Raw genomic sequence first — 24,500 nt, forward strand, 5'->3', positions numbered from 1 at the left:
GTCTTATACCCTAGTTATGTTGATATGCTTGGCTTATATGCTTGTATACTAGTCATATACTATCGTAGTATAGGCTTATATGCTCTCATGTATGCCTTTAGACCCTGCTACAATATACACTAGGGTACTTGTATCTAAGTGAGACCAGTTCTCTTTGCTTGCGGGTTTATCACTTTATATTTATATAGAGTATCTTAGTTTGCTACGAGTCGACATACGTAGTTAGATTATGGTAGTAATCAATAACGTAGACGCGGTGTCTAGGCTAGGGTTTATCCTTTGTTTGCTTATATCCCACGGGTTGCTACAGGTAGGCCGTACGTGATGACAACCCTATTGGTCCTTTATAATCCTCCACGTTCGGATATAGCGTAGAGCTGCTGCAGATCGGAGTCGCCTAGTAAATCATGAGTAAGCCGGTGCCCAAAACAAGTAACAATTATAAGAGATCGGCCTTTAACTTACCTCAAGTGCATTTTTAGGAATTCTCTCTATCCTGTGTCCTTGATTGACTAGAATAGAAGTTAGTGTTCTACCCTTATAATACTTTAAGGTGAAAGTTACAATGGTATCCGTGCGCTTGGGAATTTATTCGCATCGTTAAAATACTCAACAACTAGGTGTGGAGGGCTAGGCCCACTCGAGGCCTAGGAAAAAGTGATTAAAAATAGTTAATTAGTTGGTGGCTTCAAGTACGTGTAATCCAAAAATCAAAAAATGATAAAAAATGCTCTATACAAGGGATTTGGATAAGTAACAAATTTGGAGCAGTGCAATGTAAATGAAAAAGTTGTAACATTGGATATGAGTAGTGGATAGATGTAGTGTTTGAGGTAGGAGTTATATCAACCGCATAAATCTAATTTATAGAAATTTTTAGTGTCACCTTTGTATAAAAATAATAATTTATTACTATATTAAGTTACATGCTATTTTGAGTATTATTAACAGCAAGTTATATAAACTGTTTCAACAATGGATAGTCTATAGCATACCTATATGCTTGGCTTTAATACCTACACTTTCAATTTTGAATTGTTGGATCTTCACTAACATTTTCATCTTATGATTCTTCTTGTTTCTTCTATCTTCGATTTCTTCTCCCTCCAGCTTTAGAGAGAGTTAGGCTCTTGTTTTCTCGCTTCACCTCAACCCTTCTATGATCATCCTCTACTGCCAGCCATGCCATTATCACCTCGTTGCTCCAACCACCGAGCTCCCCCTAGCGTTTCTACTAAAACTCCAAATTCGTCGATCCTTAGCTCCTTAGTCTAACCCTTGCCCATATCTCTAACCACGAGAGAGGTTTGATGTTGTTGATGGAGGAGGAGGCTGATTTTGTCGTTGGAGAGAGTGTGCAGATTTGAGTGAAGAAGATTCGGCACGTGGGTTTAGACCACATCCGGTGGCATATAGCAAATCCAGTATATTGTGAAAGGAAATAACTTTTTGTTAGCGAAAATTACTCCTTTCTTGCAAAGGCGAATATAGCGAGACAAATAAAACTTTGGCCTTCGACGGGAATATACGATGCTCGATTGCTCGGTGCACTCGTGCTTCGCGCCGCACTGCCGAAACACGCTGCCTTACTCCTCCCCAAACTCTCCCTGCGACCGCGAAGCTCTCCACCGCCCTCGCCGGACGCCGCCTCCAGATCGGGCACCAATCCTTCAGCCGCCGTTCCACCTCCCATCGTCGTCTCTCCGTACCCGTCGTCCTCGGCTTAATCCTTCACCGCCGTGGAGCGGAGATCCATCCGAACTTTGACTGATTCATCCCTCTCCTCGTCGGTGAGGTAGCCCTAGCTTGCTTGGATGGGCCGCTCCCTTCGGCTCGCAGAACTCGAATCTTCAACTCCGGAGACGCGCCAATCCGTCTAGCTGGCCAAGTGCTGGCGTGCTGATAGCGGCAGGGAGCTTCAGCTGAGAGGGGCCACCGATGGCAGGGGAGCTGGGGCAGCAGACGGTGGAGCTGGGCTTGATGGTGCGGGTCGCGGCGGAGGAGTCATACCTGGCGCTGCGGGAGCTCGTAGAGAGGTCGCGGGCCGAGGCGGAGGCGGAGGCCCAGGGGAAGGAGGGCGTGCGGCTGAGGTCGGACACCGAGAAGAAGATCGACCTGCTCAAGTTCGTCGACCGCACGCGGCAGCGCATGCTCCGGCTCCATGTCCTTGCCAAGTGGTGTCAGCAGGTCAGTCCCAGTCGATTATCTCATCTCCCTGCAAGTTAATTGCAAGCTTTACTGTTCAATCAGAGGTGCAGTTTTGCCGACTGAAGTGAACCATGGGAATCTTCTTGTTCATTAGGTCAATAACTATGCCTTCCAGTCTGTTGTATGCATTAGTAGAGTGAAGGCAACATGGCTCTAGGATGTAGTTGGATCAACAAAGAAGTGTTTGCAACATCAGGAGTCAAGCAACATACTGAACCACATCTTCCTTAAACTACCCCCTCCCATCAGATTTGAGACTCCGAACACGTTTCTTTTGTCAAACTTTTTAACAGCAACCCCTTCAATAATATATCCCATGAGCATGCAAAAGTGTCACAATTGGATTCATGTTGGACTACAATATCATTACTTCATTGCTAGTTGTGAACATGAATATGTAAAATTAGCCAATGCTCAATTTCAGATCCTGAAGGTTCCCTGTAAATACCCATGTCTCATTTTGAAACCAGGGGTGGGTGGTGGTGGATATAGCCACAAGGGCTATATCTAGCATTATCCTGTTTACTGGATGTGGTAGATAGCTTGGTGGTTGCTATCTGATATATCATATATGCAGGGTGTGCCAAGAACAAAAAGGTCATGGAAGCTCTTTGAAAAATAAAAAAAGAGAAACACATTGATGTGTTTTCCCAGCTTGAGCTATATTCGATTGCTGGTTCCTCCCCTTGTGTAACTGTGCATACTCTTCTCATTTTGTAGGTCTATTCATTCATCTGGCATGTTTCATGGAAAGATTATAATATGGCGGTTGTAGATTTCGTTTGCATCTTACATGAAGCATTATTTTCAAGTGGTTGCTGTGTTCAGTTTTTAGCTTCCGTTGCTCACTTTGGTGCTGCTTTTGGTGTTATTTGCAGAAGAAGAGTTTTTTTTTGTTTGTCGTCTTGCTGCAGAATTACACCATTTGCTTATAAACCTTCCTCTGAGAAACCTACGTAGAGTGACTCTACTTGCTGCTGCGCTTGCATGGGCTTTGTTGCGCATGCTCAATATTGGTACTGTCTCTACCATGTTGGCCTTGACCTAGATGAGCTAAGGGAGAGGAAGTAACGGGAAGCCAGGGAGAAAGGTCAGAGTAAACAGAGAGTGAGAGGGACAGGTCAGCAGGGATAGGATTGAGATGTAGAGGGGTGGATTCTGAGGGTGGGAGGTGAACAAAGTAGCCTTAGGGATCCTCTCGTATTCCCAGTGGTACAAGGGTCAGATGACTGTGTGGGGCTATCTGTTCTTCTTTCCTTTCATTTTTTTCTTCCCTTTTTCATTTGGAATGATTTTGCCATTGCAAATGTTTCCCATCCAGGAAATGCCATCGCAAAAGGCCTAATCTGAAATATGCCATGCAGTTTACAAAACTTGCCCTTATTGGCCATTGCAGCCAGTGCCATTGGGCCGTTAATTTCTTCAAAAAAAAAGCTCACGTTGGCCCTGTCTTCAACCTTTGTCTTCAAGTCTTTATTCAATCCATTGGAGCCTCCACAGGATTTAGCCTTGCTTCCACGGGAGCTTCATGATTGCACGGCATCATCTCTCCAATGTGCTGCCAGAAGCAGTGGATGCAACATAATGGGACACGTCTTCTGCTTGGTGTTCTCGCCACCTGTCACCACACTGCCTGGCAGCTGCATAATCCACCCTCTTCCTCTGCGATGCTAAGCCTCCCAGCCCACCTGCTGCCAGACTGCCTTGTTTAATCCTTCCAATGGCAAATAAGGACATGCTCTTGCTTAGTCAAGGGCACATGAGATAGATATCATGCACGCATTGGAAGCAGCCAAGGTTCCTTCCATTTCATGCATGGGAAAAAGAAAGCCAGGGGAATGAGGGAGAAGAAGGCAGGGTTTTGTGCCTCTGTTACGGCTTGACCGGTCAATGACAAATAAGAGTAAGGTTTGCAACATGGATGGCGTATTTTGGATTCAGCCTTTTGCAATGGCAAGTTTACCAAAATTATCATGTTTACAGACCTCATTGATGTACCAGACCAATTTCACCTATCTGAAATGGGTACCAGTGTATCACAAACCTAACAAACTTCTATTTTAGTAATTACAGTTTAAGTTTGTATCAATAAATGTTGTCTTAATTCCTATCACAACAATGAATTTGATGTTACATGTCTGTGGTTTAACATGTTTAACATTACAAGATGACGATTTTATGAAACGTAGTGTCTATTCAATTAATTTCTACCAATTAAAGACCACATATAACTTGTTTCTGGAATATATTAAAATTGCTGTCATCATAACTTTTTATGGACAAATAATTGATAGTCGTGGAATCTTTTGTTGCAAATGATTTACCTATTGCTGAAACAGTGTAACCCTGTTTTGTTTAGGCTGCGGATAGTGTGCAATTTTACCAAGATCCTTTTAGAATCAGACTTTCTGGGTCATGCATGATTTTTGTTCACATTTAATACTGCATGCTGCCATATCATGTAGCTTTTCATGACTCATTTTCTAGTTGATTGATCTTTTCTGTAGGTTTTTTTAATGTAACAGCACTTTGATGGCAAATATTTGAACTTGCATATTAAATGTTTCCATTTCATATTGAAAAGCTGGCTTTGGCCCTGCTTATTTCAGCTTGTAGATTGTGAAAAGCAACTTGCAGATAATAACAATCCGCAAGCTGGTGGGGAGCAGATTCTTGGATTGTAACAATCCACATGCCGGATTGTTACAATCCACATGCCGGATTGTTACAATCCAATGTAAGAAGCTGCATGTTTGTTTCAGCTTGTGATTGTAAAAGCTAAAATCCACGATCCCAAGCCTGAGATGAACAGGGTGTTACCCTTGGTTGCCTAAAAGGTTCCAGTTGATTGTTGGATGTGCACGATGCAATCAGAGTAGCAAGGTGCAGTATATGTCTTGCAGCCTTAAAATCCCTAAGGGGTTCTTTGGTTCTCATGTTTTCATTAAAATCAAATTTAGTTAAACAAGATTACGGGCTAGCTAATAGCTAGATGAGACAGAAGCCGAATTACTTAAACTGGTTTTCGCTGAAAGTCAAATATTCAGTTTTATTAAAACTACTACAACCTATTTTTTGAGAGAACTTGTTTTCTGCATTAGTTTGGTCATGTTTCTTTTTTCCTTGCATGATTAGAGAAAACAGAGGGACTACTAAGAACTCTGTTTAGTTAGACTTTTCTCCTTTGTTCTTTTGCCAGAGAGGATACTGCGCTTTCTTCCTGTGATTGAGGTATTTGATTTTGATCTTTTCAGGTTCCTCTGGTTAATTACTGCCGGCAACTGGCGTCAACACTCTCTGTCCATGAGACGTGCTTCACCCAAACAGCAGACTCACTGTTCTTTATGCATGATGGACTGCAGCAGGCCCGTGCTCCCATTTATGATGTTCCATTTGCTACAGAAGTCCTACGTACAGGGAGTTACAGGAAGTTACCAAAATGCATAGAGGAAATAGGTACCCAGAATATGCTTTTGCAAGATGAACGAAGGCCTACTTTGAAGAAATTAAACACCCTTGTACGGGCAAAATTACTCGAAATGCCACTTCCTAAAGAAATATCTGAGGTTTCAGTGACTGATGGGATAGCCAATCTTCGTGTAGATGGAGAGTTTAAAGTTCTTCTTACATTGGGTTACCGCGGACATTTCTCGCTTTGGAGGGTATTGCACATGGAGTTACTTGTTGGTGAGAAGACTGGACCTATTAAACTTGAAGAGACAAGAAGATATGCTTTGGGCGATGATATTGAACGGAGAATGGCTAATACTGACAATCCCTTCATGATTTTGTATACTGTACTGCATGAATTATGCATCTCTCTTGTTATGGATACTGTAATTAGACAGGCTAATGTTCTACGACAGTGTAGATGGAAAGATGCAATAAAATCTGAACTTATCTCAGATAGTAGTGCAGCACAAGGTGGGAATGCTCCAGTGCAGCTTGGGCAAGATGGGGAACTTGACCTTAGTGGTTTCAGGATTCCTGGTTTGAAGGTGCATTACTGGCTAGATGAAAACAGTAGTGGCTCCGCAGAACCTGATTTATCCCCATTTATCAGTATTGAGGCAGGGAAGGATATGCTGATAAGTTGTCTGCACAGCACATTTATACTGGATCCGCTTACTGACAAAGAGGCCAATCTTTCTATTGATCTAAGATGCATTGATGTTGAAGCACTTATTTTGAAAGCAATTGCTTGCAATAGACACACTCGTCTTCTAGACATTCAAAGGGAATTGAGCAAAAATATTCAAATTTCGCAATCACCTACCGATGTTGTCCTGAAAAGAGGGGTTCATGTAGAGGGCTTAGGGAAGGTATGGGTATTTTAGTGCAAGTACCTTCCGTTTATAAGAGGAAATCATTAGTCTTTATCTTGCATTTTTTAGCTGGACTTCTAGATTTGTTGGTTGGTACATTTTGCTTTTGGGTAATGCTTGATTACACTGTAATTTTTGTTGCCTTAACGATGTCCATAAATCATGCAGAAAGTGGATGGAAAGAACTTTGAAAATTCTTGTACAGATGAAGTTCTTCAGATTAGGGCATATGGGCAATTGTATATTCACCTTGGGATGAATATCAGGTCTGTTATTTATTTGCTACATTGTTAGTTTACTTATTTTACATTCCACATGATACATGCGGTGATTTTGTATAATAAAAAATAATTCCACAGCTCACAGCTGTAGTTCTCAATATGTAATAGTTCAAGATTTTGACCATCGTTTTTAAGGCAGAATGTGCTTTGCACTCCCATAATCAATCTACATTTTCCCAAGCCATATTCTTGCTTTCAGATAAATTAGTTTCTTACAAGGAATTAAAATATGGGTTTGCTATATGTCAATTGGGTATTCTATCCTCTCCCCACACTTGTTTTTTCTATTCATCCTCTCCCCTATCTCTTTTCCCATCTCCAAGAACCTTGACCCTGTATCTTCTGCCTCCGGTGAGAGGAAGCCTCTCCTTCGGGTTGCTAGGGTTAGGGTTTGGTATTTTTTTTTTGGGGGGGGGGGGTGGGTTCGAGGCTCTGAGCGAAGCTCGGTTAGTGTAGTGGTGGAACGCGTCCGTGGATCTGGTGACGGGAACCTGCCAGAGACAGGAGCAGGAGGGTGTGGTGTGGAGAACATGCTTGTCGGTGAGCAGCTCAGGAGGAGTAGCTGAAGGAAGAAGACAATCTTGTGACCCTTGGATCTTGATCTGAGGCCTAGAAAAAATTTGGATGTGGGGAAGGGAAAAAATGCCTCGGTATGGTATGGCAAACCCTTAAAATATTGTGCAAGCATCTTTTTCACTGAAAAGTCTAACGATAACATTTCCATATGATCAATCTGTAACTTTGCTGTATGGTAGTTGTCAGATTCAACTTGTTTGACTAGGGACAATGATGGCTGCCTACATGTAGACACTACAGGCATGCTTGGATTCCTTATTCACTTTGCTTTTTTAGGCAAGGATAAGCACAAACTACTCCACATTTGCAACAGCTCTAGAAAATGACAACAAGGCTAGTTGCTAGTCTTTTTGCTTTAAGTGACGAATGGCTGTATGTTCTGTAGGGAAAAGTTTGATAGTTACTAAGCTTGCTTGAGCTAGCCATGAGACCAAATATGCCCAAAATGAGTAGTTCTGAAGAGATCCTGTTCACCAAAGCAGATGGGTCCACAACTTTGTATATATAACTATTTTCCAAAATCGGAGGTCAATGGTTAAATGATGTATCTAGAAGAACATTTTGGGGCGCTTGGTTGTAGGAGTGAATCCATCCTTGATTCTTGATGGAGTTTTCCATCATGAGACCCTCCCATGGATTTTTGTTGCATGACCCTGTTCCTCATGTTTACACTATGCATGTGCTTGCGAGGAATGAGGATGTGTTGGATCAACTCATCCCATTCCTCAAACCAGACATTAAGATTAGGACTGAGATGATCCATCACCGTAACACTCAAACCAAACACTCCACTAGTGTAGGATTCACCTCATGTCCAATTGTTGCTATACTTCTTAGTGTTATGATTTAGTTTCTATGTCCAACTGGATAGAGCACTACATATTCTAAGCTTTTAGCATGTTACCATCTGGCAGTTCCCCTAAAACACAAGAGAATTGGCCAAAAGTACCTATATCATAAAGATTTGTGCTATACTGCTGTAATGATGGTTATTAACATATCAGGTTGGCATCCCAGGCACTACCTGGAATCTTGGGAAAGCCTGAAAATTATAAATTATTCTCCATCTCCTTTTAATAACTTCTGTATATGTGTGCATAAGAATTCATGTGCCCGAACCCTAATTAGTGGCTCTTGTTGGGTTTCAACTCTAGCCTACCCCAACTTGCTTGGGACTGAAAGGCTATGTTGGTGTGTTGGTGTGTATGTGTGCATAAGAATCTAGTTTGGAACACACTAAATAGTAAAGACAAAATCGCCACCTATTTCTGTATTCTTTCCAAGTCAATCCCTTTACTTACTATTTTTTTTCTTTTTTCTCTTCACCATAGGAGTGGTCGCCTCCTCCTTCAATCATCGAAAAATATATTGCTACCTTCTGCACTGTTAGAATCTGAAGAAGCCCTAAACAAAGGGAGTTCAACAGCAATTGAGGTTTTTGTGAGTTTAAGGACCAAGAGCATCCTCCACTTATTTGCTGCAACTGGAAGGTTTCTGGGTCTTAAGGTTGTCATTGTAATATACTGCCTGTATTTTTTCTTTCCCTATATGTATTTAAACATGTTTTCTTGTGTTTAGTTGTTAGCTCTCAGCTTTATTTTGCAATGATTTTCTTGTAGCAAATCATGTGATGAATCATGGTTTTTGTAATCCTCATCTGAATCATCTTGAGACTGAAATGGAAATTTTATCTTTTCTAGTAAACTCCCTGCTAAAGCTAAGCCATACTTGTTTTGGAATCCCAAGTACTTCTTTTGGAATCCCATGCCTGGCTAATTATATGATTCTTTCGGAACTTTGTAGCCTATAATCTTTGGCATGGAAAACTTTAAAGTTTCTTATGGTATATTGATTCAATAGCATGTACGTGATGAAAGTAAAATAGTATTTCATAACAGTATGTAGCATTGATATGTCCTATTACATTGACAGGTAATCATCATACATGAACCTATTGTGAACCAATCTGATCAGTTTCATTCCTAAATAGCAGTGGTCCTTGTTGGGCATGTTTGTAGATGGGCACACTCAAATGATAAACTACCTTAAGCATTAATTAAGGAAAGAATTATCCTGTCTCAAACATTCTGTGTAAAACTTCGATGCTTTACTGGTGAATATCTTATGCACATACAGAGTAATTTCGGTACCACCATTTTTCTTATCTTACCTGCTTGAAAATAGTTAATGTCCTCAGCACTATATTTATCAGGTAGACGCCATTATTAGAACCTTGCAAACTTTTATGTGCTTTATGATACCATTCAATTGTTTCTTTGATGAACAATTCACCACCTTGTTAGAACATTTCAGTTTTTTTATATCTTAATCTACATCTACATGCTAAATTCTTCATTTCCCTGCTATTTCAGGTTTTCTCTCAGTCCCAGGTTACTCTAAAGATTCCAAAGTCAGTGTTACATGGTTCAGATTTTGTGGTCATGGGGTTTCCTCAGTCCGCAAATGCCTATTATCTCTTGATACAGCTTGATAATTACCTCAGGCCTGTTTTTCATTTGCTTGAGACACAGACTGATGAAAGTAACAACTCTAATGCTGATGCTAACCAGGTTATAAGGTTTAATAGGATTGATATTAGTCATATGCAAATAGGCGAAGATGAATATAGTGTGAACTTATTTGATACTGGGAAGGTGCTACAAGACATTGAAGGTAGATCATTCAGACCAAGCGGAAATGGAAAGCTTCTGCCCTTGACACCGTCATTTTCGCCTTCTTTTTCTTCTCTTGTTGATGAAGTATTTGAGCATAATACAAGTTCTTCAACTATAGAAAATCAACTTTTGCCACCTTCTAGTTTGCCCTCTACTCACTTAAGTTCTTTTCAAGTTGGTCCTGAGGGACTCAGTGGCACAGCTTGCCTACCTGAGCTGGATGGAAACTTAATGCATTCTGACATTAATAATTCTGAAGTTACACCTGATGTAAGCTTGAACAGTGATCCGCTGAGTAACAGTTCAGGCCCTGCCAGAATTTCATCCATGTCATCAGACTGTAAGTCTGGTCATGGCCTCAGCTCCTTGAGATCTTTAGGAGGCCATAATATTGTGCATGGAAGTAAATCTCTTCAACTTTTTTATTCAGATGGCCAAGAAGGTACTTTTACCATTTTCTTCTGAAGTAACTTGAGATTTTTATGCTTTGATATCCAACTAGCTGTCTGTCTATGCTGATTTTTAACAGCTATCACCTTTTTTGTGACACTCTTTGACACTTTGCAGTTTTGGGAAATATCTCCACTACAAAACTTGGAGGACCTTCTAGAAAACGATCTCTTTCGGAGATTTTATTGAATACCCCATCATTACAACAATCTAGAATTAGCAATGGACCAAGAAAACGAAGAAAAGCATCAGAGCTTATGAAGGATGGTGTTCTTTATAAGGAATATTCATCTGGAAAACCCCTAACATATGGAAATATATTTACAGAAGAAAATCATTGTGTTACATCAGCTATTTATGCTTCCGTACTTCGTCATGTCATAAAGCACTGTTCAGTTTGTATCAAGTATGCTCAACTAACTACCCAGATGGATTCTCTTGGCATCCCATATGCAGAAGAAGCAGAGCTGGGGACACCATCCTCTAATCTTTGGTTGCGGTTACCGTTTCTTAAAGAGGATTCATGGAAACATGTATGCTTGCGCCTAGGTAAAACTGGACGTATGTCTTGGGATGTTAGGATCAACGATCCATATTATGGTTCACTCTGGAAAGTCCATGGAGGCAGCACTGCTACTGAATGGGGTATTGGTGTTCGTATAGCGAACACTTCTGAAATAGATTCACATATCACTTTTGATGATGATGGGGTCGTTTTGACTTATCACACTGTTGAGGTTACTAGTGTACACAGGCTTGTCTCAGATTTACAACGGCTTTCAAATGCCCGTGCATTTTCTTGTAGAATGCGAAGATTGATTGGTGTAAAAGTTGATGACAAACGAGATGAAAAAGTGACATCTGCAGGCACGAACCTACTCCCCGCAAGAAAGGGTAGCAAACACAGGCTATCTGATCAGATTAGGAAAATTTTCAGGATTGAAGCTGTTGGTTTGATGAGCTTGTGGTTCAGTTATGTTGCTGCGCCTATGGTTCACTTTGTTGTTGAATGGGAGTCTGGTAATGATGGTTGCACAATTCATGTTTCTCCAGATCAACTTTGGCCGCACACAAAGGTTTGTCTATGGCTCTATGCTTAATATTATGATCTCATTTCTGATTTTTTATATGCAATGCTACAGGATATTCGTATGCAGTTATGCGTTGCTTGATATTTTAGTATAGTTATTTAGTATGCTTCTTTACATAGCGGCACTGCTAGGTAGTGCAGCAGACCAGCAGTACTGTGCAGTTCATTGATATATATGTATTCTATGTATAGATATAAGTTTCCTAAGTTGAAATACTGCGTTTTAAAGGTCAAGTTCTCCCTATAGAAGGAATGACCTTGTACTCCCTTCGATCTCAAATATTAGTCCATATAGCCTTCTCCCAGTTCTCTAACTTTAAGTCTTCTGTAACTCCAATGCAACTTTTGCACATGTCCATGACTCCATGTTTGCCCCTAGTTAAATGTGCACTAATTATTGCAGTAAACTTGCCACCTCTGTTAGCTTTAGCAATGATTTATAGGCAATAGGATCATTGCATCCCTAACCTTAATTATTGTGCCAATTCCAAATGGACTTATGTTAGGGATCAAAGGGAGTATCCATTAAGTGAGAAACAGTAAAGTATCTCCAAGATTTCTCATCCCAGTATATGCCTTTTCCTGCTTTAAAACCCAAGTCTCTTTCAAGCCATGCTTGCTGTCTGGCCTTTATCTGTTTGGTAGTCAACCTGTTGTAAACTGCTCCACTTACTTATTCATTCAAGTATGAGTAAACAATGCAGACTTTCACTTATTACTGGTATGTGAAGATGACCGTCATTTAGTAAATTAGATAGCGATAAACAACTTTTATGAGGCTTTTTCACAGGTAGTAATGCCGTGCTAATAGTTGCTATTTATTCTGTTACTTCCCTGATGCATCTTATAGCATTTTACTGAACCACAGCTTATTTTCTTGAAATCAAATTCATGGTAAATTAATGATTTAATTGAATTCAAATTGAATTAAGTTTGGACCAACTGATGTTAGTCTGACATGGGAATTATGCAACATTTCATTTCTTCTATGTTTAGTGCTGTATGGCGTTGTTCAACATTTAATTGCCTAGTGTTTGGCGAGCATTTGGCAAATGTACAGCTTTTTATAGGCTCTTACTGTACAACAGCTTTTTTCATCCAATCGTGGTAAATTAATGTTTGATTGAATTCCTAACTGAATCATTTTTAGGTTAACTGATGTTTCATTGACATGTAAATTATGTTAGATTTCATATTTTCTGTGTTTAAGGGCTGTGTGGTGTTGGTCAACATCTGATTGTCTTGTATTTGGCTAGCATTTGGTAGACAAGCTGGATTGTGAGCATCAGTTTACTGCTCACAAACCATACTCAGTTTAGTTGGCTGCAGAAAATCTGGTTTCACAAGCAAAAGTTGGCTAGTGAAAGGGCAAAATTGGTTGCCAGTTAGCATTCTATATTACAAATTGAGATTCTATTTGGGCATTTCAAGTTTATCAACATACCACAACTTCTTATGCTACTGCCTAGGAATTAATCTTCCATGAGATATTTTTGTTTCTATAACTGAGTTTACATGATGCAGTTTTTGGAGGATTTCGTGAATGTGGGTGAGGTAGCATCATTCTTGGACAGCATCAGGCTTACAGCTGGACCTTTGCTTGCCCTTAGTATTGCGATTCGCCCTGCAAAAATGCCTGTGACAACTACAAGTTACAGTTCTGTACCAAAGCAAAACATCTTCCGGGCACAGGGGGCACCGGCTAATGACTCATCATCAACTACTATGCAAAATGTGTCTGCCTCACTGGGCCCTTCAGCAGCCCATATTACTCAAAATGTGTCTGCCCCACTGAGCCCTTCAGCAGCCCATTCTAACAATCATAATCTTCAGAGTTCCGTGCTTTCGGCTACAGGGCGGGGTGGGCCTGGATTAGTTCCTAGTCCATCATTACCTTTTGATGTTACTGTTGTGCTACGTGGTCCATATTGGATACGCATTATATATCGCAAGATTTTCTCTGTTGACATACGCTGCTTTAGTGGGGATCAGGTGTGGCTGCAGCCAGCAACCCCTCCAAAGGGTGGACCTTCAGTTGGTGGATCCTTACCTTGCCCACAATTTCGACCTTTCATAATGGAGCATGTTGCTCAGGGTCTAAATGCTTTTGAATCCAATTATATGAGTGCTAGGCATAGTGGTGCACAATTGAAAGCCAATGTCAATACAGCTTCTGGAAGTCAGCAATCAGCTCCTGCTCTGAACCGCTTTCATGGTGCTCACGGTGTAGCTATTTCTAGGCCAACTGCAAATGTTGGGAACCAGGTGGCACCTACTTTCACTCGGACAGGCAGTGCCATGGTGGCTTCTTCAAAGTTTGCTTCAGGAATTGCTGGAGCCCCACATCTTTCTCCTGGATCAAACCTTCCTGTTCATATGAAGGGTGAGTTGAGCTCAGCTTTTACTGGTCTTGGGGACGATGGTGGCTATGGTGGTGCATGGGTTCCTCTTGCTGCTCTTAAGAAGGTGTTGCGAGTCATCCTTAAATACCTTGGAGTTCTATGGTTGTTCTCTCAGTTTCCTGAACTTCTGAAAGAGATACTAGGGTCAGTTTTGAATGAGAATGAAGGAGCACTTTTAAATTTGGATCAGGAGCAGCCAGCACTGCGTTTTTTTGTGGGGTAAGAAGCCATTTATTTATAACATTTGGTGGTTTTACCTTAAGAAGAATCATACTACAGAAAGCCAAAATACCCATCCTTTTGAATATGCTAATATAAATGCGATGGGGGTTTACACATGTTTAGACGTGCACCTAATAATGAACAACACAGCATGTTTGAACTCCCATGGGCTGAGCATGTTTTAAAGTAATTGTTTTATACAGTTAGCTTTTGGTATTGTTTTCTTTGGTTTTGTGTGATATTGTCATATCTTGGATGAACATGTTTGACGGCACTTTTCTTTTGTTTTAAGCATGCAGGTGGTACTTATTTTTAATGCATGCCAAACATTTAATTTTGTTCGTGTTCTCCAATCTCCAGCACCACCTCCATTCTTTTCTACTTGTTTACGGCATCGGTTTATTTTGGGACATCATTTTATATAATTATTTCTTAGTAAAAATTGTTAAAAGCATAATAATTTGAAATATCTTTTCATGACTAATCCACTGATATCATTTTTATTTGTCATGTCCAAGCTGTTTTGTGTTTGTTAGCGGTCAAAGTTTTTGAGGTTTGACTACAGATTCTGAAACCACATCTATGAGTATTTACTGAATATATGTGCTTTGTATCATTATTTTTCTTGTTTCCCGTGACCATTTTAGATTGAACTAAATTTAATTCTCACAAATCTGAAAGCAGTTCCAGCTTCCTGATTGAACTTCCAGCTAGATCCTGGTATTGAAATATGCATTTGTGTACTCACAGCTGAAGATTTGGCATAGATTCCTTCTTTTTTAAAAAACTGTATATTTCTAAGCGAACATTGATTGCACCTGATCATCCTTTTTTCCTGTTTGTGTTTTGCAGTGGTTATGTCTTTGCAGTTAGTGTTCAACGAGCTCAACTGCTTCTTCAAGTTCTTAATGTAAAACGATTTCACCACCAGCAACAGAAACAGCAGCAGCAAGCTCAGAGCCCAGCTCAGGAAGAGCTAGCAACATCTGAGATAAATGAAATATGTGACTATTTCAGCAGGCGTGTCGCCTGTGAACCATATGATGCTTCTAGGGTTGCTTCTTTTATCACTTTGCTTACATTACCCATTTCAGTTCTGCGAGAATTCATAAGTCTAATTGCATGGAAGAAAATTCAGTCTCAGGCTCATGGGGAAATTGCCAGCGCACAGAGGGTTCGGGTTGAACTCTGTTTGGAGAAGCACCATGGATCAGAGTCAAATGACCACACTGAGAGTTCATCTTCATCAAAGAGCAACATTAAGCATGACAGAGCCAACCGTTCAGTGGATTTTGGCCTAACTTTTGTACTCGACCAGGCTCTTAAACATCATACGAACATTGGTGGAGCTGCTTGGTTGCCGTATTGTGTGTCTGTGAGACTGAGGTACAACTTTGGGGACAATGGACATGTCACATTCCTTGCAATGGAGGGGAGCCACGGTGGCAGAGCTTGCTGGTTGCAATATGAAGACTGGGAAAGATGCAAGCAAGCTGTTGACCTGGCAGTGGAGTCTGCAAATGGGTCCCCCGCCACTGGAGAGATAGGCCAGGGGAGATTGCGACTGGTGGCTGAGATGATCCATAAGCAACTACAACTTTCCCTGCAGCAGCTAAGAAATGGCCAACTTTCTGCCAGTTGAAATATACCTTCACAGTAGTACATGGATGACTGCTGTCAGATGAGGGAATATGTTTGGTGGAACTATGATGAAAAGATGCAAAGGTGCTCAACAGAGTGCCAGAGTGGGGGTAACAATAGGAGTTTTCTGCCAAAGGCTATTATGATGCCCGCCTCTTGCACTCTAGGCACATCACAATTTTGTACATAAAGATTGTTAACTTAATAGTAATATGATGATCACAACTATTCAACCCCCAAAAGCTTGTGGAGGGTGGTCGTAGTGTCGGACAACATGCCACCATGATAGGCATCTAACCTATCAATAATTTGATCATTTGCTTTTCGAAAGGACGCAGTTCAGGATGGGGATGCACCAAGTGTTGAGGCAGTTGAAATTTTGAGCGTTTCTTGAGGTATTTGCAGGAGGATAATGAACTAGCTTTATTTGAAAGTGATTTTAAGGAAACTCAAGCAGATGTGGCTCTTGGTATGTAGTATTGTGGGGTTCAGATCATGAACCAGAATGTATGTACTTCAGAAGATTGCTGGTGGTGTTCCTGGTACATACATTTTATACATGTTTAGGCAGGATATATAATGGTGTGATATGCGGGGGAAGTGTACACCAGATGTAGCACTATTGTCTTGACAATGTGTCAGTTTGTCTAATCAAAACGTAAGGTCAGACTGATTTCAAAAAGATACAAAATCATCCGGCTGATGAATAGTAATCCCATTTCGATAATCAATATTATTCCATGATTGTTCGAAGAGTTAAAAATAGCGTCGAGACAGCACGGGGCGAGTTGCCGTTGCACTTCCGAAAGGGGATCACGCGCTTCACTACGGGCTTTTGGATAGAAAGTATTGGAGTGGAACGAAGGATATGAGTATAAAATGAACTAATTTTTCTTCCAATCCTTTTCATTTCACTTCAATTCATTGCTATCCAAACAAGTCCTGCACAGGCTCACAGCCAGCTGTCCGGGAGGCCGATGTGCTGGAACCTGAAGGAGCAGTCATCCGAGTCCTTGCTGAGCACGATCTCCGGCCCGTCGCCGTCGAACGCGATCTCGTCGGAGGATGCCTCGCCGTCATCGCCGGCCGCAGCCTGAGCCGGCAGCATGACCGCCGCCGCCGCTGACGGCCTGCTGGCGCCCGCGCTCCTGAGGAGTGCGGCGGCGCTGAGGTCCTCCCACATGAGGAAGCCGAGCGTGACAGGGCGCAGCGCGTGGCGGTGCAGCGACAGCAGCTGGCTGAGCGACACGGTGTCGGCGCACCGGACGTCACCAGCGGCTGAGACGGCCCAGGGGAGCACCTTGTCGCGCCCCACCCGCGAGACGACGAGGAGCCTGGAGGCCCGCCGTGCGCGGCGGTAGAGCTCCAGCAGGCCGGAGCGCGTCGATGCCACACCCGGCGTGCTCTCGTCAGCCACAGAGGAGACGTAGATGAAGCCCTGCTTGCACGGCAAAGCAATCATTCCGTGACTACACATAGCAGCAACAGTTTATTACCTCTTGTACAAAGGTTTAGAACCTTAAAACAAATTAAAGAACTGATGTTGACTTTTTTTAGCTGAATTATTTTGTTGATCAACCCAATTTTAAGACACTAATTACACCAGGAATTTAAATTGATCTTAATAGTAATGCCTGAGAAATGGATGTATGGACTAATGGTCCAAACTATAACAAATGAGTAAAACATGGACAGTTTAGAGTGTATGCGACACTGGGATATCTGAAAACTGTGTAATTGTGAGTGGCTGAGTGCTCACCTCTTCAGTCCGACTTATGGCGAAGCCTAGCCTGGTGTCACCTGGTTGCAGTTTGATCTCTAGCGCCAGCTCCCCTGCCACCGGAGCATACCACAGGCGAACCGCCCTGACGATGCCTATGTCCACGCCATGGTAGTCCTCAAATCCATATAGGCTCATGGTGGCCACGTTTGCAAGGTCGCCTAGGGATCCCATGTTTACCGATGACAATGCAGTGTCTCCAGATATCTGGAGCAGATCAAGGGGAATAAAGCATTTTCAATTTGTCTCAACTACCATCACTATTAGAATAAAGCTTAATGGAGTATCATGTTAAAAACGTTTATGTTGCTGAAACCATCATAATTCACTCGTAGGAGACTAGAATCGTTGGAGAAGACAAGATGCACCATGATAGTATACGGGTTATTACCCCGGTTGCTGTTTTTTATTTTTATTATAAAAGCAAATCATCATGTCATATTTAGCTCATTGTTTAGATAAGGGTTAGTACAATGTCATGGGGGTATGAATTTCGCGTTACTTCCCTTTAAAATCAATTTTTATATCAGTTGAAAACAGCAACCGGCCCTCATCCACCTTTAGCTAGCGGGTTAAAAATTTGATCAAACAAAATCTTACGATCAGTATGCATTTTTTTGCCGGTAAATATATAAAAATAAATAAATAATTGGCAGAGTTTCTGGCAAAATTTTGTTTATCTGACGTACCTTTGTAAGTAGTGGCTCAATCTGCACGTTCTTCTGCACAATGGGGACACCAGAGCTCTGGGAGGACATGAGCCAGGCGTCTGCCCGAGCCAGCGTGTCCTCCAGGCAGAGGTACCTGGTCTGCGACTCATCGGCCGCCTGCGGCAGCATCAGCAGGGAGAGGAAGCGGCTCGAGTTGGGCACCGGCAGCAGGTCTGTCATCTTCCTCTCCCACGGGAACGCCTCGTAGGAGGAGCCGATCTTGGCATTGCGCAGCGCCGCCGCCGCCTTGGTGTTCTTGGATCCTTTGGGAGTATTGTTGAATTGCATAGATGTCAGGGGACCAAGCGAAATTATACGGTGAAAGTACGTGCGAAGATGCAGATGTGTGATGGGTTTCTGGAATTCTAGTGGTAGTAATATATTGCAACTCTGGAGAGTTGAAGAACTTATGCAGCTTATGATACTGCTAATTGGCTCCTTGATCCGTATGCTGGGCAATCTTTATAAGTGAGAAGGCGGTTGCAAGTTGCGACATGGGAAATGTGTTACATCATGTAAACAAAGGCCATTTGGAGAAAAAGAATGGGGTGTAATGTAACCTTTGGATCCAGGAATAAAATGCATCAAATCAGTAAAAGTAGTAGAATCATTGGCTGAGTTAGAATGATGCAGCCTTGAACTCTGTTTCTTTGACCTTCTCAAGATCACAAAACCCAAGGCATGCATTTCCAGGTGGTCCTCTTGACCTCTTCTGTTTCATATTTATACATGGAAATGTGAAGTCATGACAGCTCGCTATCCGCCCAATGAACCTGTTGGGATCCAACAGAAGATCTTGCGCCTATTAGGTGATTGTTCGTTTTCTGTTCATTGAAGATCATCAAATAAAAGGTGGTGCCAAAGGAGTTGGGGACCAACCATCCCATGCATCATGCAGTCTAGTCAAAGTCGAGGGGCTAGACCACAATGCACGATGGAATTGTCACTACAGTGTCAACTACAAGTCTTCAGGAAGAAAATAATGCCAATTCTAAAACCTTTGCCTTTTCCTCTTGTATATGTTGGAAATTCAGATCTATTTGCGCTAGTTTTAAATAAAATTCAGACTGCATCTAGAAATTCCCTTCCAATTAATTGAAGAAGTAAATACCTTCATCACTAAGTATGTGGTCTTTTTTACATGGCCATGATTGTCATAACATTTTGCACCCGTAGAATTTTGGGATATGTGCAGGAAAAGGTCTTTCTATTTTTTAGATTATGTACATATCCCAGAATTTTGTCATAACATTTGCACCCGTAGAATTAATTTCAATTGATGGATTATCTTTCTATTTTTTAGATTATGTACTTGAAATGATGTTCTATATTCCTAAAAGAATGTCATGGTGTAGTAATAATTTTGTTAGGTTTATAAATACATAGCACTATTTATCAAAAATAAGCTGGTACTTTTTATATCCAAAATAGCATGATTCTATTGCTTGAGATAGTTACTAAATAGGATTAACAAATAATTAAATTGTACTATAAAAATATTACCAATACCAATCCACTATATTTTCGAATAGATTGTCAAACTTTTGTTAGTTTGACCACATCTCTACATGTAGCCGTTGCACCATATTTAGTGATGCACAGAGGAGTAGAGAACCGAATTAAGCTTGCATGATATTCTTTCCCTACAATTTTATTTCGGAAACCACATGGCACAACCCTTGAAACTAATAATTACTTATATTATTTTCAGACTAACATGCAAAGCAGTTGTTTACACTTGCAAAGCTGGTCTTTGTGCATGTTCCATGGTATAGTTAATTAAAGGCAGAAGAGAAGAGGAATTGTGGGTTCTTAATATTTTATTTCTGTTCTATTTGCTCAAAAGGCATTGTCAATGCTAAGTCCTCATACTTACATTAAAATTAAGGATTATATAATCAAGTAAATTCAAATGGATCTGCGAAAGGAATAAACATTCACATGATGCTGAGATCGATTGAAGAACATCCCTACTTGGAGAAAAAGAATTGTGTTGGTGTTCCAGCCTACTGTTCTTCATGTGCCCATCCCTACGTGTATATGCGAGCGGGGACAGCAGAAATTAAACATTACAAGGTTACAACTACATAATTATACATGGATGATGGCAATACGCATGCATAGTACGGTAGCACGATTTCCAATCTAGAAAATAAAAAATAAAAAAAGAATATTAGCCCAATATATTCCAAGTTGGTAACCTCATATTGTAATGAGTTTTGTATTTCGATAGCGTTACTGAGCTTGACAGATTCAAAACTGTAATTCTACTTCTGTATATGTAGGGAATTATAATACCAATAATCTTTGGACAAACTAAATTAGAGGCCAAACATAGAACTTTATATAATATGGATCACCAAAAAAAAAATTGTCGTTCCAAGCGGTGCCTTACGGTATTACCTCGACAAGTATACTAATACCAGTCATCATGCATATTTTTTTAATGTAGGGAGCTCACTCTGAAGTTAAGTTTCAGTGATGAAAAGCACTATTTCATATTTTTTGAACAGCTCCAAGTTGTAACCGACAGTCCCATCTACGGTCAATGCTGCTCCAAAAATTCACAATCCAGTTATTACTAATAATTTTCACGGAAACTATCAAAATGTTTCATTTGTAGAAAAAGAAAATGCAGGGCGTGGAAGCATTTGACGAGCTCAATTTATACTTTATATTCCCCGGCCGACCATGCATTTCTGTTTGCACCAATTCTTCTGTGTCCTGCATATAATGTAGTAACGTGCATGCGTGTATGAGACGGAGATAAGCAAATGCACCTTCGAGGTCGAGGCTATCATGGCTGGAGCGTTCGCCGTTTGCGGAGCCGTTGTCTCCGCCGCCTCCGCCCCTGCGGCCCTTCCTCGCGCTGCTCGCGCCGGCAGACGACGACGAGGACCGGCTGAGGTCCTGCGCCGCCGCTAAGCAGGCCTCCTCGCCCGCGTGGCCTCCCGACGCGGCGGCGGAGCCGGACGACGACGCGCCCGGCGCGTGCTCGCCGCGCTTGAACGCCGACTTGAGGAGCTTCTGCACGCCGCGGTTCTTGGCCGCCGCAGCCTTGCCGTTGTTGCCCGCGTCCGCGGCGCATGTGGCAGCAGCCGGCGGCGCGCTTGGTGGCAGCGCGGGCGGCGGATGCTGCGGCGGGGAAGCAGCAACGGCATGCGGGCGCCGCGCCGGCTGCCCATGGCGTTGTGCCGGCGGAGGTGGCGATGGCTTCGGGCGGCCGCGGCGCGGGCTTGTCTTGCTCTTGGCCACCGGCGTTAGGGAATGCATGGCGATCGAGGAGGGAGAAGGTGGGTAGCGTGCGTTCAGGCCGTCGCGCGTGCTCTATTTATGGCGGCGGGCGCCGGCCGTGTACGTGCGCGCGTGGCGACGAGCTCGCGCAGGGGACGGGGACCGCATGCAACGCGCGCGCGGCGCGAGGAGTCGGGCACCATTGCAGGATCCAACGGGACCTCTCCCTCAGAGGAATAAAACTGTATTGCGTCGGCGCCCGCGTAGCACTGTGATTCGTCCGCTAAGGAAATAAAATGCTCCTAGTCCATCGTACAGTTTTGACCGCGAAGGCTGATTATATTTTTCTCCCCAACGCGCCCCAGTGCAAGTGAGCAGAGAACATTTGGCAATTTGCTGGCGGCCATTTTTTCTCCCAAGTGTATACAAGACGGATCTCTATGGCGTGAGCGTACAGAAAACAAGTGCAAGTTGTTTACTTGGATTAGAAAAAAACGCAATTGAAGAATTTTCGAGAATAAACATCAAACTGCACAGCAAGTGGCGGAGAGTACCAAGGAATGTTTAGAGCAATTCAAAAGGGCGTTCAGGACACAGGTCCTTTAGTTGAGGGGAGTGTTCCTCGTTTGTGAGCGCACCTGACGCTCTCGTGTGGCTGCTGCGGCGCATGTGCCACTGCTCTTTATACATAAACTCTATTTCCTCTTAAGTGAAAGGCGGAGCTCCTACTATTTAAAAAAAATATTTTGCAGGCGGCCAATTCGTACGTGGAATGGGCTCGCGTACGTGGAAAGTGTAAGCGGAAGAGATATGCTATGCGTATGCGGGCTTCTCTGTCCAAGCTTTGGTGAGAACGACCAGAATTTGGAGCGGGGTGTTACAAATGATATCAAAGCATGAACCCTCGCTACATGCGCACATGTGCGTGTGGCTAGACCTGTGGCAGTGTGGTTCTGTGAGTCTACTGCGTATGTGGTGAGCTGTTGAGGGCATCATCCTTTGACCTAGGATATGAATGTAATACCCCAGCCTAATATACCATAGTAGTTGAAGTTGTTGGCCCACGTGGTCGACTTGTGGTTGTAGTTGGTGAGTTTAGTACCACTTTGGAAGAGGGTGAGGGCAGCTTATTGAGAGAATCTAGAATGTCAACTAGAGGGGGTGAATAGTCGAACTTGAAATTCTCCGCAACTTAAAACAACTTTGTCAGCTAGTTTCGGAGTTTCCGGAAATTTTTTCGGAAATTCCCTTTTTTTCCGGAATTTTCGAAGAAATCTACGGATTCTCCGGAGATTTTAGAAGAAATCAACTACACCTTATGCAGAGCTTGTCCAAAAGTAAATTGATGAAAATAGATTATGTAACAAGGTATACTGAGCCTGAATCATAAGGTAGAAACACTAGCAACCTTCTCAAAAGGTAGATCGATCACAAACCCTAGGTATAAACTCTATGTTAGAATATGAATGAAATGAAGAATATTAAGCACAAGAGGCACAAGGATTTGTTTACCAGAGTTCAGCTCCACACTTGAAGCCTACGTTTCCATTAAGGAACCCACAAAGGGTAGACCTTTCACACCCGACCACTTTCCTCACTCTAGCGACCATGAAAATTAAGTTAGAGTTACTTACTCAATCGTCGGGGTAATACAAACTTCCCGTAGGCAGCCACAACCTTGGATGCTCCACGGGCAACGTCTAGCCAGCTAGGAGCTTGAAGCTCCAAGAGTAACAGACACAAAATCACCGGCTTGATGAAGAACAAGGTGCTCAAGAGATGGGAAATCAGCCCACTAGCACTCTCTCTTGCTCTTCCCTTGATCCCTCCTTAAATCCCCACCAAATCTCACCAAGAATGCCAAGGGGGGTGAAGAAGGAGACTTGAATGCTTTTCTGCCGCTTAGCACGAAGTTAGGTCCAAAGAGAGTCTGAGGGAGGAGCTGAGGGAGTATTTACCCTTCACCCCGAAACTAGCCATAGGGGGTTAAGTTCTGGAGTTTTCCGAAAGTTTCTCCGGAAACCCCGAAACCTCTGGTATCTTCCGGAACTTTCTCCGGAACTTCTGGAATATTCCGGAACTATCTCCGGAATACTCTGGAGCTCTCAAGTTAGCACCATTCTAAGTATCCCCATGTGATGTGCAGGTGCAAAGGAGTTTCTCATAGGTTGGTTAGGTCATCTTGAGCACCTTTTTGAACGTAAAGACCAAAGATTACGCATTCCTCTTAATAGTGTGGCATTCCTATACTCAAATTCAAACAAAAATAAATTTAGCCTCCAAGATATGCCTCATATTCATTCATTTCTTTTTTGACGATCATCCACAAATGCTACAGACCACCAATCACTTTAAACCTGCTCACGAAGTTCATTAGACACTTAAACTTATATTATTAATTCACCAAAACTCACAAGATATTCTTCACTTATAATTCTTATATCTCCGTATACACATGTGGCATTTTCCAATTTGTGACGCTCGGCGTGATGAAAATTTGTTTGTCACAGAAACATGGTGATAGCGTAGTGCTCTGGGTCGTTCCAGCGTATCAGCAGGTCATCGGTCGATGCACTTTGTTACCTTTTTCTATTTCATATTTTTGCAACCGGACTGGTTTGGTGCAATTTCAATTTGGTCTATTAACTGGTCAAAGCCCACTTTAAAATTATATGGAGCTGCTGCAGGAGGCTCCGGGGGCTCCTATCTGGCTTAGATAGGAGCCATGACTTTGTGGCCCGTCAAGACCTATGCACCGTCTCTCTTCTTCTTTGTCCCGATCCGTCCTCTCCCTGCCACCACCTTTGCTGCCCCGGCCAGCGGCGAGCATGCCGCCCACCCACAAACCGCCGCTGCCCCCTCTGTCCCGCCTTTCCTAATCCAGCATGGCTCTTTCTCGCCCCCCC

At 42.4% G+C, this 24,500-nt stretch overlaps 2 protein-coding genes across 3 annotated transcripts; one reads left to right on the forward strand and one right to left on the reverse strand.

Annotated features, from left to right (window-relative positions):
- The first annotated feature begins 1,539 nt into the window (after window positions 1–1,539).
- LOC101777755 (mediator of RNA polymerase II transcription subunit 14) lies at window positions 1,540–16,606 on the forward strand. 2 transcript variants are annotated; one of them, XM_004973167.3, is made up of 8 exons: window positions 1,540–2,187; window positions 5,463–6,530; window positions 6,702–6,799; window positions 8,722–8,896; window positions 9,763–10,507; window positions 10,633–11,591; window positions 13,130–14,226; window positions 15,082–16,606. In XM_004973167.3, exons 1-8 carry the CDS (start codon window positions 1,939–1,941, stop codon window positions 15,869–15,871), a joined length of 5,181 nt encoding a protein of 1,726 aa, XP_004973224.1. In that variant the 5' UTR covers window positions 1,540–1,938; the 3' UTR covers window positions 15,872–16,606. The 2 variants fall into 2 exon arrangements, with proteins under 2 accessions (XP_004973224.1, XP_004973225.1); XM_004973168.3 differs by lacking the exon at window positions 1,540–2,187 and adding an exon at window positions 2,226–5,091.
- LOC101783829 lies at window positions 16,574–21,633 on the reverse strand. The gene is made up of 4 exons (XM_004974547.2): window positions 21,141–21,633; window positions 18,340–18,623; window positions 17,630–17,857; window positions 16,574–17,308 (listed from the first exon to the last, which is right to left on the reverse strand). Exons 1-4 carry the CDS (start codon window positions 21,631–21,633, stop codon window positions 16,823–16,825), a joined length of 1,491 nt encoding a protein of 496 aa, XP_004974604.1. The 3' UTR covers window positions 16,574–16,822.
- Window positions 21,634–24,500: the final 2,867 nt, after the last annotated feature.

The sequence above is a fragment of the Setaria italica genome, chromosome VI (genome assembly GCF_000263155.2).
Source record: "Setaria italica strain Yugu1 chromosome VI, Setaria_italica_v2.0, whole genome shotgun sequence".
NCBI classification, from domain to species: Eukaryota; Viridiplantae; Streptophyta; class Magnoliopsida; order Poales; family Poaceae; genus Setaria; species Setaria italica.

Coding starts and splice junctions, on each gene's coding strand:
- LOC101777755 (XM_004973167.3), top strand. CDS start 1,939: ATGGCAGGGGAGCTGGGGCAGCAGACGGTGGAGCTGGGCTTGATGGTG. Junction 6,531..6,701: donor ATGTAGAGGGCTTAGGGAAG/GTATGGGTATTT, acceptor TAAATCATGCAG/AAAGTGGATGGAAAGAACTT. Junction 11,592..13,129: donor AACTTTGGCCGCACACAAAG/GTTTGTCTATGG, acceptor TACATGATGCAG/TTTTTGGAGGATTTCGTGAA.
- LOC101783829 (XM_004974547.2), bottom strand. CDS start 21,633: ATGCATTCCCTAACGCCGGTGGCCAAGAGCAAGACAAGCCCGCGCCGC. Junction 18,624..21,140: donor TGATAGCCTCGACCTCGAAG/GTGCATTTGCTT, acceptor ATACTCCCAAAG/GATCCAAGAACACCAAGGCG. Junction 17,858..18,339: donor TTGAGCCACTACTTACAAAG/GTACGTCAGATA, acceptor GATCTGCTCCAG/ATATCTGGAGACACTGCATT.